Source organism: Amblyraja radiata, chromosome 31 (assembly GCF_010909765.2).
Source record: "Amblyraja radiata isolate CabotCenter1 chromosome 31, sAmbRad1.1.pri, whole genome shotgun sequence".
NCBI classification, from domain to species: Eukaryota; Metazoa; Chordata; class Chondrichthyes; order Rajiformes; family Rajidae; genus Amblyraja; species Amblyraja radiata.
In genome coordinates this window covers 15856342-15874277 of record NC_045986.1, presented here as the reverse complement: position 1 = coordinate 15874277, position 17936 = coordinate 15856342, and the positions used below count along the sequence as shown (strand labels likewise).

Below are 17936 nucleotides of genomic sequence, written 5' to 3'. Positions count from 1 at the left end.
GCCCCCTGGGCCCGCCTGTGGGTCTACATTCTCCGGTTACCCAACCCCACATTCCTGACTGGACCCACTTGTCTCAGGTCGGCTGTAGCAGTCGCGGTTCCCTGTTAGACCTCTCCAATTTTGCAATACCGCAACGTGACCATGCAGAATATGGTACAATATCCATTGAATCCACCTACACTTTGCATTGGCTCGGGTAAGCAGCCAACATATTGATGGATCATTTTCACTCCAGTTATTCCCTCTTCTCCCCTATCCCATCAGATAGAAAATACAAAAACTTGTACTATCAGATTAAGGAACAGCTTCTGCTCCTCTGTTATCAGATATTGAACAATACACTCATAAATTAAGGTGTAGTTCTGATCTTCCATCTTCCATCCTGCCTCATTGTGGACTCTGCACTTTCTCTGTAACTGTAACGCTGGATCACTATATTCTACACTCTGGTATTTTTCTCTTTGCGTGCATGTGTATGGTTTGATTGCACGGTATGGTATGATTTGATGTTTTTCATTGTATTCTGGTACATTTGCCAATAAAAACAAATTCTGCACCATTATTGCCTACCTCCCACTATTGTTCCTCTGCCTATTAGTCCACACTTCCCATTAGTCCACACTTCCCTTGGACTTATCCTACAGCAGTAGTGTCCCCCATCCAGCTCTGATTTGATTGACGGGTAGAAAAAAAACAATACCATTCTTGCCTGCAGCCCACTTGCAGTTCGTCTGCCTTCTTAGCCCACACAAGGACGGGTGCTTTTGAATTTCTAGATCCATGCATTTCATAGCAGAAGTCACAGATTACAAACAAAATGGCAGATATCTACAACAGAGCATGGATAAAATAAAAAAGTCACAAAGGAAAAGGAATATTTAAGAAAGAACTGCGGACGCTGGAAAAATCAAAGGTAGACAAAAATGCTGTGATGGGGCGACCTGAACGGCACATAATATTCTCAGTGCTGAAGGGTCAAGTGCTAAAGTCTTGAAGACAATAGTAAAGGCTGGCTTCTCAAAACAGAAAATGAAACTAAAATGAAGAGCCTGTATCTCGAAACTAAAATGATTTTATCACTAAAGTGATGGGGTGGGAGATTGCAACCTTCACGTGACTGTGTTTCGACACCCTGTTTCGATGAATGCAATCAACCTGGTGTGCACAATCAAATAAGATCAAATAGAACAAGTTGTCTTACAACTTTAGGCTGTGCACACGCATACGCAAGAAGAAGAAGAAGAAGAAGAAGAAGACTAAAGCGATACCACTTAGCGATATAAATTTTGATTACAAGTTGTCAAGTAACCTCTGCATTCCCTCTCTGCCCCTCGCCCACCATAGTCATCCTGCTAGTTCCACTGTTCGCACCCATATATCCCTTCATTATCACCTCTTCCCCAGCCAACAATGGACCATTGTGGGCTCCACCTTTCCTTGGTCATTGGTGTCAGCTCTGATTTGTTCTGAACCTTTTCATACCTCTAGTTTCCCTCTCCCATGAGGCTTTGGAGAGGGTGCAGACCAGGTTTAACAGAGTGCTGCCTGGATTAGAGGGCATTGGTTAAAAGGAGAGGTTGGACAACTTGGATTGCTTTCCTGAAGATCTGCTGAGGAGAGATAAGTTAGAGGTATATACAATGATGAGGCACAGACAATCAGAACCTTTTTTTCCCGGGGTGGAAATGTCGAAGACTAGAGGCATAGCTCAAAGGTGAAAGGGACAACTTTTTGAAATGTGCGGGCGGCAAGTTGGTGGTGGATGGTGCAGGAGGCAGGTACTCTAGGGGGTGTTCAAGAAGCTTTCAGATAGGAGCGTGGTTATGTAGTGAATGGAAATAGAAGGATAATGTACAGGCAGAGGAGATTAGTTTAACGGCATCATGTTCGGCACGGTCATTGTGGGCCGAAGGGCCGTGCTGTGCTGTTCTATGTAACGTTGAATGATTTGGTAGCAGGATTGAGCGGCGGTAGGCGGGTGCATCCTCCACTCGGGACCTCAGCAGCAGGGACCCGGCGAGGCTGCTGCACTGACTGGGAGGAGCTGGTGCTGCTTCCAGCGAGCAGATTGCGGGCGTGTGCGGAGAGGGGAGAGCTGGCACCCGATCACGTCTGCTGATAACCGTGTTTTACCCCCAGCGAGCCGAGCCGAGGACTACCTCAGGCTACAAGATGGAGAGGCGCCAGTTTCTCGCACTTTCGGCGAGGTCCATCGCGCCCAGGCTGAGTCTCCGCTAAAACCCACCGGCAGCTCCGGACTTCAGCGAGATGACATGGAGTTTACCACTTCAATGCTCACATCTCTGCTTCTACTTCTACTTCACCAGCAGCACAAGTTTGTACGGTAAGTCACGATTGTTCTCGCGTTCATCCCGACAAGGTCGGTCCACTTCCCATCCATTCGCTGAACCGAGCAACTTTTAGTAGTGAAAGGCAAGGAGTTAATTCCGAGAAGAGTGTGAGCGCGCGGGTAAATCATGCAAATATTGTCTCGGCAACTCATTGTTCATATGCACGATTACATTAAAAGAAACACAAAGTGCTGGGTCAGGCAGCATCTCTGGAGGACATGGATAGGCGGCGTTTCGGGTCGGGACCCTTCTTCAGCGTGTTCTTCACAGATGCTTTCTGACGTCCTGAGTTCCTCCAGCATGTTATCCCTTTTTATTTTGCTCAAGATTCCCATATCTGTAGTTCCTGGCGTCTGCAAAATTAATCAGCTTTGCAACAAGCCCACGCACAGGGGCGTCTAATTCCATGTTCTCGTTAGTGTCAGAGTGTGTGTACATTCCCGCACACACAACCCCATCTCTCCCAAATCATTCTGAAGAAGAGTCCCGACCCGAGACGTCGTCTGTCTATTTCCCACCCGACCCGCTGAGTTCCTCCAGCACTTTTTGTTTTGCACAACATTCCATCACCTGCAGTTCCTTGTGGCCCCATCTCTCCTTTACCTGGGCATGTTGGATGCGGGTACATCCTGAGATTCCGAGCTGCGCCTTGTCAAAGAGCTGTGAAAAAAACCCGGATTATTCCAATTGAATCTCTCTTTTACAATTTGCAAACATTTGTTAACCCTTCCGCATTACGCTTGACCCATTTTCGTCTTCCGAATACATCTCCGTTTAATCTCTTTCCTGCAGATCTATCACTTTCCAATGGAGATATTTTTAACATAATCTACACGTTTAAGCTGGAAAAGGGGGTCACTGTTGCATCCCACTGCGTAGTTTTGTTTCCACTGCAGCCTAGATTTTGGTTTTATCATCAAAATTCAGCAGAGAACATTGAATTTTCTCTGTTGAGATTTCGCCATGGAGTCAGCATTCTGAATATTTTAATTTTAAACACTTAATGGTTAATGTTTAAACAAACTATAATGCATCTAACCGACTGCTTGGACTTAATGCAACAATCACTGAGCAGCTCAGATGAGTATCAGATGCTTGTCTTTGTCATATTCAGAAATTAATTCTCAGTTTTAAAACCTTATCTCCATACCCTTAGAGCAAAATCATTGATTGTTATATCTTCAAACTATGGCTCCAATGAATGATCAGATCTCCTCACTCTGTGCCAATCCTGTATACCAGGGATGCTCAGATTTAGGTTTATCATTGTCAGGTACAATGGAAAGCTTTTGTTTGCCAGATATCTAATCAAATCAGATAATACTACACATGAATATAATCAAGCCAAACTCAAGTACAAAAGATAGAGCAAAGAGAAAGATATGGAGTGCAGGATATATTTCTCCGCATTGTAGCGTAACCGTTTCAGAGTCCAATGTCTGCAACGCGGAGGTTGGAGAATTAGGATTGTACCTTAGCTTATGGAAGAACCATTCATAATTCTTCATCAAAACCCAAGGACAAAAGTACATTCAACCATTAAATCAAATTTTAGTTGACAAAGATCCGATTTCATCTGTCTACTATTGCAAAGGCCCCATTCAAAGTCTGTGTTTTGCTTATGACATTTTTTTAAATGGCAGATTAACCTTTTGCAGTAATTTCTCCATTCATAGAGTGGCCGGAATTCCTTCAGGTACGTTTTTTTGAGTGTTATGGATCCAAGGAAGATCAGAATTAAGCTCAAAATTGAGCTCTGGGTATTATGCATGTGGTTAAGGTGTGCTGCAGGCACATGTGCTTCCACAGGGATGCCCGAAACACAGCCCACATCAACAGTGGATGGAGCAGCCTCCAGGAGTGCTGAGAGTACATAGCTCTGCATGTGCCCACAACATTGGCACAACGATTCTCAATCCCATGTAAACAATGTCAGGAGAGATCAAAGGGGACTCGCAGTTACAGGGTATATATATATTTCTATTTGCATTAGCAAAGAGATTGGTCTCATTTTGTTTTGCATGACTGCATATATGCACAATTTTGCACATTATATTAATAACTATCAGGAAATTGGCCTGCACATCCAAATGCAACTTTTCTAGTGTGCCTGACATGTTGCCTCATGTCAAACACACATCTCACCTGGTGTCATTTAAGAGGTCTTTAGATAGGCACATGGACATGCTGGGAATGGGGCAGGGTATGGATCATGTGAAGGCAGATGAAACTAGCTTATTGTGGCATAATGTTCGGCACAGACATTGTGGGCCGAAGGACCTGTACCCGTGCTATACATTTCTACATTCTAAGCAATGAGGTTGTCTATTGTACAGCGACCATTCACTTATTTAATGACAGAAATTGGCTCTTGTCCAGGAGCATAACCCAGCTACAGAAGGCCAAGAGACACAAGGACCACCCATTGGAATATTAAAGTTTTGCCTACAGCCTCTACTAGTCTAACTCTTCTGTGCCCATTAGTGTCACTGACATCACGGCAACATTATGCACCATTGCACTAGATCCTGTGATCACAGGCCCCTTGATGAGTTTGCACCTCACAGTACCGCTTTGGTTTCTTAAGTGTATAGTCCCAGACACGTAAGAAAACTATGCCCCCTCCCTATGGTCTCCATCTCCATTCTGTTCTCCTTCACCTCCTTACTGGCCTTTGTGGTCCGGTACAGTAGCTGCCATGGAGAATGGTCTTTCGGAGGTGACTTACTTTTACAGCAGTGAGTATTGCAATGATAATGACAGCTGTGAGATCTGTGGGTAAAGCTGTACTCCATGATATAGAGTATAAACCACTCCTCAATTTCATGTTTTATTTTCTTGTTGGGTTCTGACAGTTCACACAGCTCCTGTTTAGCCTGCAAAAAAAGGATGAATCTCACTTTGGGATAATTTGGTTTTCATGAATAGGAGCACTCCATCAAATGATTCACAATATACCTTTTGGCTCCTCAATGTACGCTAGACAAGATTCTCATATTTCTATACAACCTAGGTGCCTTCCTCTTTATGTGCCTCCACTTCCAGTTAATTCGATGACCTCCAACTCTATTCCTTTCTCTCTCAGGGATAGGGAAGTTGTTGAACCTAACTTGCCTGACTTTTATTGATTAAACCTTGAGTTATCTTCTGTATTTCATTAAGTTCACTCCCTGCTCTACCTGTAGATCTATGAGTGGGTGGCCAAGTACGACACTAGCTCGATCTTTAATTTCACCGATGATACCACTGCTGTTGGCTAGTTCAATATCAATAGTGAGACGGAGTATAGGAAAAGGATTGGGAACTTTGCTTCATGCTTCAGAACAGTAACTTAGCCCTTAATATCAGTGAAATGAAAAAGTTGTTTGTTGATCTAACAAAGCAGGGGAGTGAACACAACCCTGTCTTCATCAACAGAGCTGCTGTAGATATGGTCAACAGCGTCAAATTTCTAGGCATCCTTCGCACTAGCAACCCAACCTGGTCCCTTCACACTGATGCAGTGATCAAGAAAAGACAGCAGTATATTTACTTTCTTAGGCATCTGAGAAGATTCAGCATGCCCATGAGGATTCTCTCAAACCTCTACAGATGCATTGTAGAACGTATCTGACAGAACACATCATAGCCTGGTATGGCAACTGGTCTGTTTTTGACTGCCTGAATCTGCAGAGCCCGGTGAACACATCCCAGTCCATCACAGGCTCGTCAGTTTTCTCCATCCAGTCCATCTTAATCCTGTTGCATTTAGAGGACTGGATCGTCAAGGATGCCTGCAGCCCTGGCCATTCCATTTTCTCTGTTCTACCTTCTGGGAGAAGATACAGGAGGTTAAACACACAGTTGTCCACATTTTTGGTACAGCTTCTTTCCCACTGCTATCAGACTCCTGAACCATTCATCTCTTCCACACTCCCTTCCTGGAGGTGCTGCCCCATACTCTTACTCTTAACTCTACCTCATTTGGTTATTCTGTTATTGCGCTTTGAGATTGTTGTTGTGCATTACTTTAGATTGCATTAAAATCTTTGCACCATTCTACTGTTAAGGGCCTGTCCCACTTAGGCGACAACAGGCGACTAGGCTGCAGCCACATGGTCGCCAGGGTGTCGCTTGTATGTCTCCTCAGTCACCCAAAGAGTCGTAGCGTTTTTCTGGTCACCGCTGGATTTTGAAATGTTCAAAACATTTTGGCGATAGTGGGCTTGACGCCAATGAGCGTAGCTTGACTTCTCCTGACGTCGGTGCTGTCGCAGGTTGTCGCCTGGATGACGTAGGTTGTCGCCAGGTGACGCAAGTTGTCGCTGGTGTTGACTTCGGTGAATTCTATCGGCAACTACCTACATCAACGTACGTCAACGGGCGACAGGTACCAGCGACTGAATTGTCTTAAGTTGTTGTAGCTTGTCGCGGATGGACGTAGGTTGTTGTACGTGTGGTCGTAGGTGGACGTCCTAATGAGTCGCCAGTTGTCGGTAGCTTGCCATAGCTTGCCGTCAACTAGGTAGTAGGTTGTTGTAGCTTGTCGTAGACATTGTCGTCGGGGGGTCCAGTCGCCGTTTTTTTGGCGACCTGCTATGACTATGACTAGGTATGTTGCAAAGCCTACCTGAAGCGTCGTTGAAGATCTGCTGCTGAGGGTGTGCGCGATTTTGGCGCCGTTTAGAGGGGGCGGGTTTAAAACGCGATTTTCTCTAAGCTGTTCCAATCGAAAATGTTCAGCCTAGTTAATTATTAACGAAAAATCGCTGGAAGACCCCGTCGCAAAAGCTATTATTAGGTTTAAAGGCCTTGAATAATAGTTATAGTAGTTTAAAAATCAATCTCTAAACCCGCGACCGCCAGCAACCGCAGGGTCTCATAAAGCAAATAGCAGAAGTTAGGTTGTATATTTTTACATTAAAAAGGGCTTCTAAAGATCCATTTATACTAAGTTTAATATTGCGAGTAGCTCAATTTGGGCCCATTATATCGCGCAGTATTTTTCTCGGCATTTGAGGCACAAATCTACCGCAATGTGAACGTTCTAAACCAGCGCGTTCCACAGGGACCCACTGGAAAGCTGATTTAAATGGGCATTTATTTACAGCAATTAAACACTAAATTCCTTCCATTTGGCCTATAAATTAATGTAAATGAGATTTAAAAATCATGTTTTATTGTGAATTATTTGTGAATATTATTTGGACATTTAGGCTATTTAAAAATGTTAATCATTTATTAAGAAATGGATAGATGTTTAGTTCTAGTAATTGAAGTCTGAAATTAGCTACAATTAGGTAACTAACTAATTATATGCTTTAATTTCAGGTCATCCAAGTAAGATTATTTTATATTTGTTTCAGAATGCTTCAATCTATGATAACTGAAAATTTCATTCAGTTCTCTTAATTTTTAAGAAAGTTATGGGCTTTTGACTGTTCACGATCACAGCTTTTTTGTTATGTCCATAGAAAATCAATAGGGAACAAGATGCTCATTTCCCAGTATGAAAATGGCCATAACTTTTTAAATACTTGAGATATGAAAGTGAATTAGGTGTCAAATTAAACTTCTTTTTATGCTTTATCTGATGGGATAAATCACAGACTTGATTTTTAAAATCTCAAAATTTTGTAACATTGCTAGTATGACAGTCACCGAAAAAATCGCCTAAGTGGGACAGGCCCTTTATGCCATTGTCATTGCATTCATTGTTGTATCTATCATTATTATGCATATTGTGTGATCTGTGAACATGTGACAAGGAATTTCATTGCACCCAGGTGAATAACTGAATCTATCGTACGGCTCCCTTTTTTCTAAGGTCCTCTTTTACGAGGATGTTTAGTTTAGTTTCGAGATACAACATGGAAGCATGCCCTTCAGCCCAATGAGTGCACACCAAACTTCGATCACCTGTTCACACTAGTTCTATGTTATTTCACTTTCTCATCCACTCCCCTCACATTAGGGACATTTTTAACACAACCCAATTAACCTACGAACCTGCATGTCTTTGGGATGTGGGTGGAAACTGGAGCAAACGGAGGAAACCCACACGGTCACAGAGAAAATATGCAAACTCTGCACTGACAGCACCCGCGATCAGGATTGAACTTGGGTCTGTGGTGTTGTGAGACTGCCAGCATTTGAGCAACTGAGGTTGGGCAGACCAGAACTTTATACCTGGGAGCACAGGAGGATGAGGGGTAATCTTATAGTGGTGTATAAGATCATGAGGGGAATAAATGGGGTAAATGCACAGAATCTTTTACCCAGAGTAGGGGAATCAAGAACCAGGGCAGACGTTTTAGGGGAGAGGGAAAAGATTTAATAGGAACCTGAGGGGCAATCTTTTCAATTAGAGGGTGGTCGGTATATGGAACGTGCTGCCAGAGGAGATAGCTGAGGCAGGTACTATAACAATATTTAAAAGGCTTTTGGACAGGAAAAGTTTAGAGGTATATGGGTCAAAGACTGGCAAATGGGACTGGTGTAGAAGGGGCATCGTGGTCGGCATGGGAAAGTTGGGCCAAAAGGCCTGTATCCATTCTGAATGACGCTTTGACTCTATGACTCTAATCTTCCCTCTCCTGATGCCCTTTCTCTTTCGCCCAACCTTGTCCTCCTTCACCAAAGAGGCAAATCATGACCATAGGACAGCATAAGGTGTTTGAAAGCTGTGCCTGTTCTTCCATCGCTCCTGTGTCTCACTTAAGCCATTGATTCATTGCTGATTAGCTTTGATTACATTTCAGATTAGGCTGTTTTCAGTTAGGTGACTGTGTATGCAATGCTGCTTTGGCTGGAACATCAGGACTGAATCAGCAGTCAATTATTACTTCACAAGCTTGTTTATTGAAATGCAGTAATTTTTGTGAATTTTTAGTCAGTAATAATTTATCTGCCAGTTTTAAAAGGGTCCACACTTTTTTTTAAAGGATCTAAGAAAGCTATAAGCTAAATTAATAAACCATGAACTGTCACAATATAATTGGAAATACAGCTAAGAAGTACCTACTCTGGGAAATAAAATGGCACACTTTAAAATATTGTAATGTCAAGTGCGTGTGCAGGACAGAGGTACAGCTCCTGTGACCCAGATTCGGGTCCTGACATTCAGCCCTATATTTGTGAATTTGCACATTCTCCCTGACCATGTGTGCTTCTTCAGGGTATTCTGCTTTTCCTTTACATCCCAAAGTTGTGTGGGCCGGTAATCTAATCAGCCACTGTGAGATGCCGTGGTGTGAAGGTGGGCGGTAGACTCTGGGGAGAGTCGATGCGAAACTGAGGAGGATAAAATTGGATTAGTGTAGGATTAGAGTAAATGGGTGTTCGATGATCAGAATGGACTACTTGCCTCCACATTGTAGGACTCTACGAGTCTAAAAATGATTAAACTATAAGGATAAGTATTAAAACCAATGCCTTCCAGGGTGACCTGTTCTGTGGAAGAGACAGGCTGCTGTACTATCGAAGGAACCAGACACAGTACATTATGCTATGGAACATTTCTGTGTAAGGATTTGCAACCTGAGGTCCAATCAGTAATGTGTGCAGCTTTTGCCATGGGAGGAGAATGTTCCATTGGTGACTTTACACAGGCAATAAAGCTGTAATGCATAATGTTGTTTTGCAGCGATGTCCTCATAAAGAATGAATTTTAAAAATACATTATTTTATAATATTTGTTTGTCTCCATGACCACCTCTCTTTTTGGCAGTACAGTTCTTTCCCTCATCTCTTCCTATAAGTTCGCCCCTCAGCATGAAATCTGTACCTCGTTGTCCTTGTGTCATCAGCTGGCGGAAGCAGATTGTAAGAATTTGTTACCAAATTTGATTTAGATTAACTCTTCAACCTATCACAAGATGATAAAAATATAATCTGAACTTGACATAAATACTTAGAAATTAGTCCACGTTGTCCTATTTTAAGTCACTCCCGAGGCAATTGGTACATGGCTCCAGAATGGATCTGTTGAGATGTGCCTACTCTTCATTGATTGCCTCTCTCCCTGCCCAAGGACTCATTTCTGATCACAAACCTAATCACTACCCTCCTACTAACCCCACATTATTCTGCCAGATCCAACCTCAATCTCAGGGAACATATTTTGAGGTTAAATCAGATTGTTAAAATCTTTTGCACCATATTTAACCCCACGTTTAGTTCTAGACCTTATAACCACGCCATCCCTGAAGCTACCTGTTTTCTAGTTCAGCAAGGTCAACGTTTTCTGCCCCTGCCTGAACCTTTGACCCATGACCTTGTTACCTCTGGACTTAACAGTTCAGCATGGTTTTGACGGGCCTCCTTCATTCTACATTCTAGTAAAAAAATAAGTAATCTGTAACATGGTTGACTATGTCCAAACTCACACCAAGCCTTGCTCACCCGCCTGGTCAAATGGATGATGATAGATACTGCAGGGGGCTTGGCAGGTTTCACTTATAACTGTTATAGGATACAGAGACTTCAAATAAGAGTATTTACTCTGTCCTGACAGCCAGGTGCTCCTTTACCCGATGCTCATGTTCTAAACTTGAAGTAGTCATTAAATTAACCACATGACTTGCTTACATGTAAAACATAAGGCAGCACGTTGATCCCACCAGCCTCCAAACCCTGTGATTGACCTGAACTATACTTACTATGTAAGGTGTCCTTGAGATTTTGTATGAAAGGCGCCCATTAAATATAAAATTTATTATTATTATTATATCCTGATTAGCAAAAGCTCATTTTAAAATTCTCATGATTGTTTACAAGACTGTGTGGGCCTACCCCTCCCTATCTTGGGGCGGCACGGTGGCCTAGCGGTAGAGCTACTGCCTTACAGCGCCAGAGACCCGGGTTCGATCCTGACTGTAATGGCAAATTTCTGACTTCCAGTGCCCACCATTCCGTTGCCATTACTACACAGGTAAGTGGGAATAATCTTTAGCAGACCAAATAGAACAGATTTTCCAGTTGTTATTTCCAGTTTAATTAGTTCTTTATTGAAGTAGTTGTACAAACAAAGAGATGAATGTACCAGGCAATCCTTATTCTGCATACAAGTTGTAGCTAGCTGTTCTTCCCAGCCTGGTGAAAACTGTATACTCTCCACCCCTGTGCCTGATCTGCCACTCCCTGTCCACTATGCCCATATATATATACACCCCTCTGTGCATCTAATGACTGCCCCCAAGTGTCCAAAATAATACTATAAGACATATCTAGACAAAATAATATAATATGCCAACAGTAGCTAGCCTAATCATAAATGGCTCCAACACTGACTCTAGGTTCTTATTTGTACGTTCTCCCTGTGACCGCATGGGTTTTTTCCAAGATCTTCAGTTTCCTCCCACACTCCAAAGACGTACAGGTTTTCTAGGTTAATTGGCTTGGTATAAATGTAAAATTATCCCTTGTATGTATAGGCCAGTGTTAATGTGTTGATTGGTGGGCCAAAGGGCCTGTTTCCGTGCTGTATCTCTAAATAAATTCTCTAAATAAAAAAATTATTCAAAAAAAACTCTCTACAATTTCTTCAGCTCCACAAGTTTCCATGATCTCCATACCTCCAATTCTGCCACTTAATTCATCCGTTTTCCACCCCAACATCCCGCTGAAAATCCAATTCCATATCTCTGTGGTTCTCCACATTTTTTTCCCCCACCTGAAGGAAGGTTATTGATAAACTATCTTATGTAACTAAATGTTTTGGTCATCTGCCCATTTGTTTAATAACACTCCCTTTTTCCCGAGGACCAGAGAGCGGTACTGTAAGTTGAGAAGGGCAACGTTTAATAGAAATGTGCAGGGCAAGTTTTTTTACACTGAGAATGGTGGGTGCCTGGAACGTGCTGCCAGGGTTGGTAGTGGAAACAGATACAATAATGGCATTTAGGAGAATTTTAGATTGGCATGAGGATATGCAGGCAATGGAGAGATATGGATCACCAGCAGCAGAGGAGATTAGTTGAACTTGGCATCATGTTTGGCATGGACATTGTGGGCCAAAGGGCCTGTTCTGTGTTCTTGCAAAGTACCTTGGAATGTTTTTACTACATTAAAGATATTGCATAATTGATTTGAGTTTAGTTTGTTGTATTTGTTAGGTGCAGTGAAAAGCTAAGTTGCATGCTAACCAGTCAGTGGAAAGACCATACATGTTTAATCAAGCCATCCAAAGTGTACAGATACATGAGAAAGTTAATAACGGTTAGTGCAAGATAAAGTCCAGTAATGTCCGATCAAAGATAGTCCAAGGCTATCATTTGTTATCAGGTAAAGCATTGTAAATCTCCTTCTGTATTTAGCCTTTACTCATTTTGCTGCAATCAACTAATCTACTAAAGAAGATCCCTGCAAGCATGTTAATTGAAAATAATACTTGTTATTACATCTAATGGTTACTATTTTATAATGTCAATTGCTGTTTCCCATTTAATCTCCCTGTAGTCAGCCGCTCTGGGAGATTGTTATTCAATTAAAGTGGGTGTCACCACATGCTGCTGACATATGGTGCACTGGTCATCACTGTTAGACAACTGGAGTGTTTGCCATTTTTAGAGAATTTATGTATTAGAAAAGATGTTTAAGAAGGAACTGCAGATGCTGGAAAATCAAAGGTAGACAAAAATGCTGGAGAAACTCAGCTGGTGAGGCAGCATCTATGAAGTGAAGGAAATAGCAGCGTTTCGGGTTGAGACCCTTCTGAAGAAGGGTCTCGACCCGAAACGTTGCCTATTTCCTTCGCTCCATAGATGCTGCCTCACCCAAGAGTTTCTCCAGCATTTTTGTCTACCAAGTATTAGAAAAGAAACTGGTCCCAGTACGAAAATACCAAATTGTTGTAAAATCCGTTTGGTGCCTCTATGTCCCTCGAGAGCAGCTCAGGAATTCTACAGAGTGTGTCTCTGTGGATTGCAGACCCATCAAAGTGGGTGAATGTTAACTATATACAAGGGTAATTAGGGATGGATCATAAATGCTGTGAAAAAAATGAATTAAAAAATGTCACCATTACCCCTTTACTCATTTCTCATTTTCTTTTCTTTCAAAATCAATGTTGAAGGGGTAACTGTACAGTGTGTGTTAATGTGGTCCGCACAGATTGTGTTAGTGTTAGCTGCAATTTGTGTTAGTGCAGTCTGTACAGTTCGTGTTGGTGTGGTCTGTAGTGTGTGTTAGTGTGGTCTGCACAGTTTGTGTTAATGTAGTCTGTACAGTGTGTGTTAGTGTTGACTGCCCAGTTTGTGTTAGTGTAGGAAGGAACTTCCGATGCTCATTTACACTGAAGATTAGCACAAAATGCTGGAGTAACTCAGCGGCACAGTGTTCACGAGGTCTGTACAGTGTGTGTTAGTTTGTGTTAGTGCAAGTCTGCACAGTTTGTGTTAGTGTGGTCTGTACAGTCTGTGTTAGTGCGGTTTGTATGGTGTATCTCTAGCCCGATGACATTTCACAGTTGCTTGCTGCCTCACTGCTAGGGGGCTCTAATCTTTCTGACATTTGACAGCTGTGGAAACTGCAGTAGAAGGATTGTCTGGAACGGGATTGACCTCCCCTGCGACACTGTCCACCTTGAAACATGCTTATCTTTTCATTGCGGTAAACAGTGTTACTGAATTTAGAATAAAGCAGGTAGGAGTTCTCGGATGACTAATCATCAAAAAATAGTCAACATCCCCGACAGGCAAGGGGGAGTCCGCAATAAGTTGGAGGAACTGATTTAATCTAAGGTTCATGTTGTGTAACTTTAATCTTTAATTTTCCTTAAATTTTCCTTTTCTTAGACTGGATATTGCTTTGTATCAATATTTATCATTGATGCTATTGTCAACATTGCATACATTTTCACACTATTTTTTGTATAAATCATAGTGAATGAGCCTTTATTGGGGGAATCTTCACTGCATGGGTTTATTAGTTATTAAACCTGAAACTTCCAAGTTCCCACCAGAAGTAAAGTTTAAACCGGGTTCTGAAGTCCCACTGACTTACAAGTGAAGCAGCGTAAAGCTACGTCCTCCAAGAAGACGCCTCAAGTTCAATTATGGTGTCAGTCCTGGCCTGGACATTGGATTCAAGATATTTTTACACAGTTGCTCAACATCGGAAAGTGTCCCACTTCACACCAGCCTCTCAGTTTATAGAAAACACTCTATAAAAAACAATTTATTATCATAGAGCTCTAAATCTTGGAGACAGGCCCTTTGGCCCATCTTGTCCATGCCAGCCAATTTGGCACATTGGACTAATTCTATCTGCTTGCATTTGACCCATATCCCTCTAAATCCTTTCTATTCATATATCTGTCCGAATGTCTTTTAAAAGTCGTAATTGCGTCCACTTCTATAGCCACCTCTGGCAGCTCATTTCAGATATGTCTTCCCTATGAGTGGAAAAGATAGCCCCTGCGGTCCCTTTCAAATCTCTTCCCTATCATCTGAAACCTATGTCCTCCAGTTTTGGAATGCTTATGCCCTAGGACACCTCAGTAAGGTCACTCTTCACCCCTTTATCTGAAAATCCACTTTACTGCCCTTTTCCCCAAAAGTTTGATTATCTTATTGTTCTGAAATCTATCCATCAGACTTAAATATACCCAAGGACTCTTACCCTCAGCAGCTCCCTGTTGAAGTGTATTTCAAAGATTCGCAATGCGATGAGAGAGGAATTCTGCGTCATTGCACTTAAATGGGCACAACCATATAATTGACACCATGTTCTCTAGACCTAGATTCCCATGAGCATTTCTCCAATCTAATCCTCAGAGGAAGTTATATTTTAGAAAGATCACCACTCATTCTTCTAAGAATCTGAAGAAGGGTCTCGACCCTAAACGTCACCCATTCCTTCTCTCCAGAGATGCTGCCTGTCCCGCTGAGTTACTCCAGCATTTTGTGTCTAACTTCGAGTTAAATTAGCATCTGCAGTTCTTTCTGGAGGAGATTACGAAAGCAGGCAAGAGTCAAAGATCAAGGCTTTGTTTAAATTGACAGCCCGCTTTATTGGCAACCAACATTGGTAAATGAACACAGGGGTGAATGGTGAGTCAGGATAACAGAATTGAAAGTAATTATGGAGACTTTCTCAATTCTGGTTTTCAGGGGCAGTGAGGCCAGAAATAATGCTCCCGTTTCACTGAAATCAACCTCCCCTGTATGGCTCTGTACCCATAACCTAACTGACCTGTGTCTCAGCCACACCCTGCCTTACCAAATGAGCCATTAATGTTGGAGCCATACTTTGAATTGGAATTTACTCAGTACATTTATTTGTTCACAGGGCAATGGATGATCTTGGGGAGTACATAACCACTGATATACAAATATCCTGGTTGCCAAATCTGGATGAATTGATGAAGGGATACGCTCGGAATTTCCGACCAGGAATAGGAGGTAAGTCCATATCCACATGGCCAACGGTAACTAGAATAATTGATTCCTATGGTTTATAAAGCAGCAAAAACACCAATGGGAAACAATCGTGAACTACAAGTAAAGAGCAAGGTTGGTTGGGGTGACCAATACTGTGGAATATTGCCAGTTACGCCACTGAACCCAGATGATAACAATAAAACCATCGTAATCACTGTCGTACAGGTTTAATATTTACCATTTGATTCTGTATGCCCGTTCACCCTAATTCTCACTGGTATTCTGTTTTTTTCAGTTTGCTCTAGTGTTGTAGCACAGCAAGTTTCTGTAGGTTTCATTCTGTGTGTTTAATATTTATTTGAATAAAATCCATAATTAATCTTTTATTTGGTGATGCATTTCTTCTATACAGGGCCTCCTTTGAACGTGGCATTGGCGATAGAAGTAGCCAGCATTGACCATATATCAGAGGCTAACATGGTAATACTTTTCTCTGTTTTAACAAAAACGGTTTTAAGTTAAATTTAGTTTTAGTTCATTCTCTGCCTGGCATGTGGTGACTAACATTATATAATGAAGCAGAATATGCAAGGCAACAAGTCTCTGCCATTGTGAACGAACAAACAGCAAGTGTGCAACACAAATATTTCAGCCCCAGTATTAATGGCTCATCTCTGTGGGTGACCTGATGTCTTATGTCTAAGCTGCATCTGAATTTAGGTAATATATAGTTTCAACTTTATCCTAAATAAGATATCAGGCAAGAAATGAAGAAGTTAATGATAGGACCAGGGCAGACATTATTAGTTTCCCATACACATGGCAGGCAGATGAAAGTAAATATGTCTCAGATCCTCCTGAATCCTTGCTTCACGCTGTGGCATGCTGCATCGTTAAAGGACTCGTTACCTGCTGGGAAACAACATAAATATTCTCTCTGTAACAGGCCATTCATCCTAATATGCGTCTAAAATAAATGTTACACAACCAGCTCACAGCAGTTTGAATGGCTATGATTTGCTGATACACGTATTACAGTTTTTATTTATCAAAGACAAACGAGACGCAGATAATTGTTCAGCCTCTGGAGATGGGAATGAAAACCCAGCAAACTGCATTTAAATGATCAGTCACAGAATGAATAATGGCTGGATTTCTGCTTATAATATAGACCATGCTTCAGTTTCAATATAAACTGTGTTGGTGGGGAAATGGCATTCTAATAAAACAGCTGATGAAACAGCTGCTTCCACATAATGAGACGAGTACTGCTGGAGGGTAGACATCACTACACCTGGAAACACACAAACTCGGTCTGTCTTCTGGTTTTGGGATGAGATTGTACTCCTCGTATTCTGGCCAACTGTCATCCCTTAAAGCACCGACGCAGATTATTTTTTTAGTCTCAGTCTCTAACTCGTCAGAATTCAGTGGGACCATTCATCAGTATGAAGAAGGGTCCCAACCCGACACTTTGTCTGTCCATTCCCCTCACGGATGCTGCCTGGCCTGCTGAGTTCCTCCATAGAAACATAGAAAATAGGTGCAGGAGTAGGCCATTCGGCCCTTCGAGCCTGCACCGCCATTCAATATGATCATGGCTGATCATCCAACTCAGTATCCTGTACCTGCCTTCTCTCCATACCCCCTGATCCCTTTAGCCACAAGGGCCACATCTAACTCCCTCTTAAATATAGCCAATGAACTGGCCTCAACTACATTCTGCGGGAGAGAATTCCACAGATTCACCACTCTCTGTGTGAAAAACGTTTTCCTCATCTCGGTCCTAAAAGATTTCCCCTTTATCCTTAAACTGTGACCCCTTGTTCTGGACTTCCCCAACATCGGGAACAATCTTCCTGCATCTAGGCTGTCCAACCCCTTAAGAATTTTGTACGTTTCTATAAGATCCCCCCTCAATCTTCTAAATTCTAGCGAGTACAAACCGAGTCTATCCAGTCTTTCTTCATATGAAAGTCCTGACATCCCAGGAATCAGTCTGGTGAACCTTCTCTGTACTCCCTCTATGGCAAGAATGTCTTTCCTCAGATTAGGAGACCAAAACTGTACGAAATACTCCAGGTGTGGTCTCACCAAGACCCTGTACAACTGTAGTAGAACCTCCCTGCTCCTATACTCAAATCATTTTGCTATGAATGCTAACATACCATTCGCCTTCTTCACTGCCTGCTGCACCTGCATGCCTACTTTTAATAACTGGTGT

General features: G+C 42.2%; 1 protein-coding gene across 2 annotated transcripts in view; it reads left to right on the top strand.

Moving 5' to 3' along the window:
• The first annotated feature begins 1996 nt into the window (after nucleotides 1-1996).
• The window catches only part of gabrd (gamma-aminobutyric acid type A receptor subunit delta), a 29125-nt gene continuing 13185 nt past the window's right edge, over nucleotides 1997-17936 (top strand). For both annotated transcript variants that reach the window (XM_033048017.1, XM_033048016.1), the window contains exons 1-3: nucleotides 1997-2344; nucleotides 15621-15733; nucleotides 16125-16192. In XM_033048017.1, the coding sequence (XP_032903908.1) occupies nucleotides 2274-2344; nucleotides 15621-15733; nucleotides 16125-16192 (252 nt within the window). In that variant the 5' untranslated portion in view covers nucleotides 1997-2273. The remainder of the gene's footprint in view (nucleotides 2345-15620; nucleotides 15734-16124; nucleotides 16193-17936) is intronic.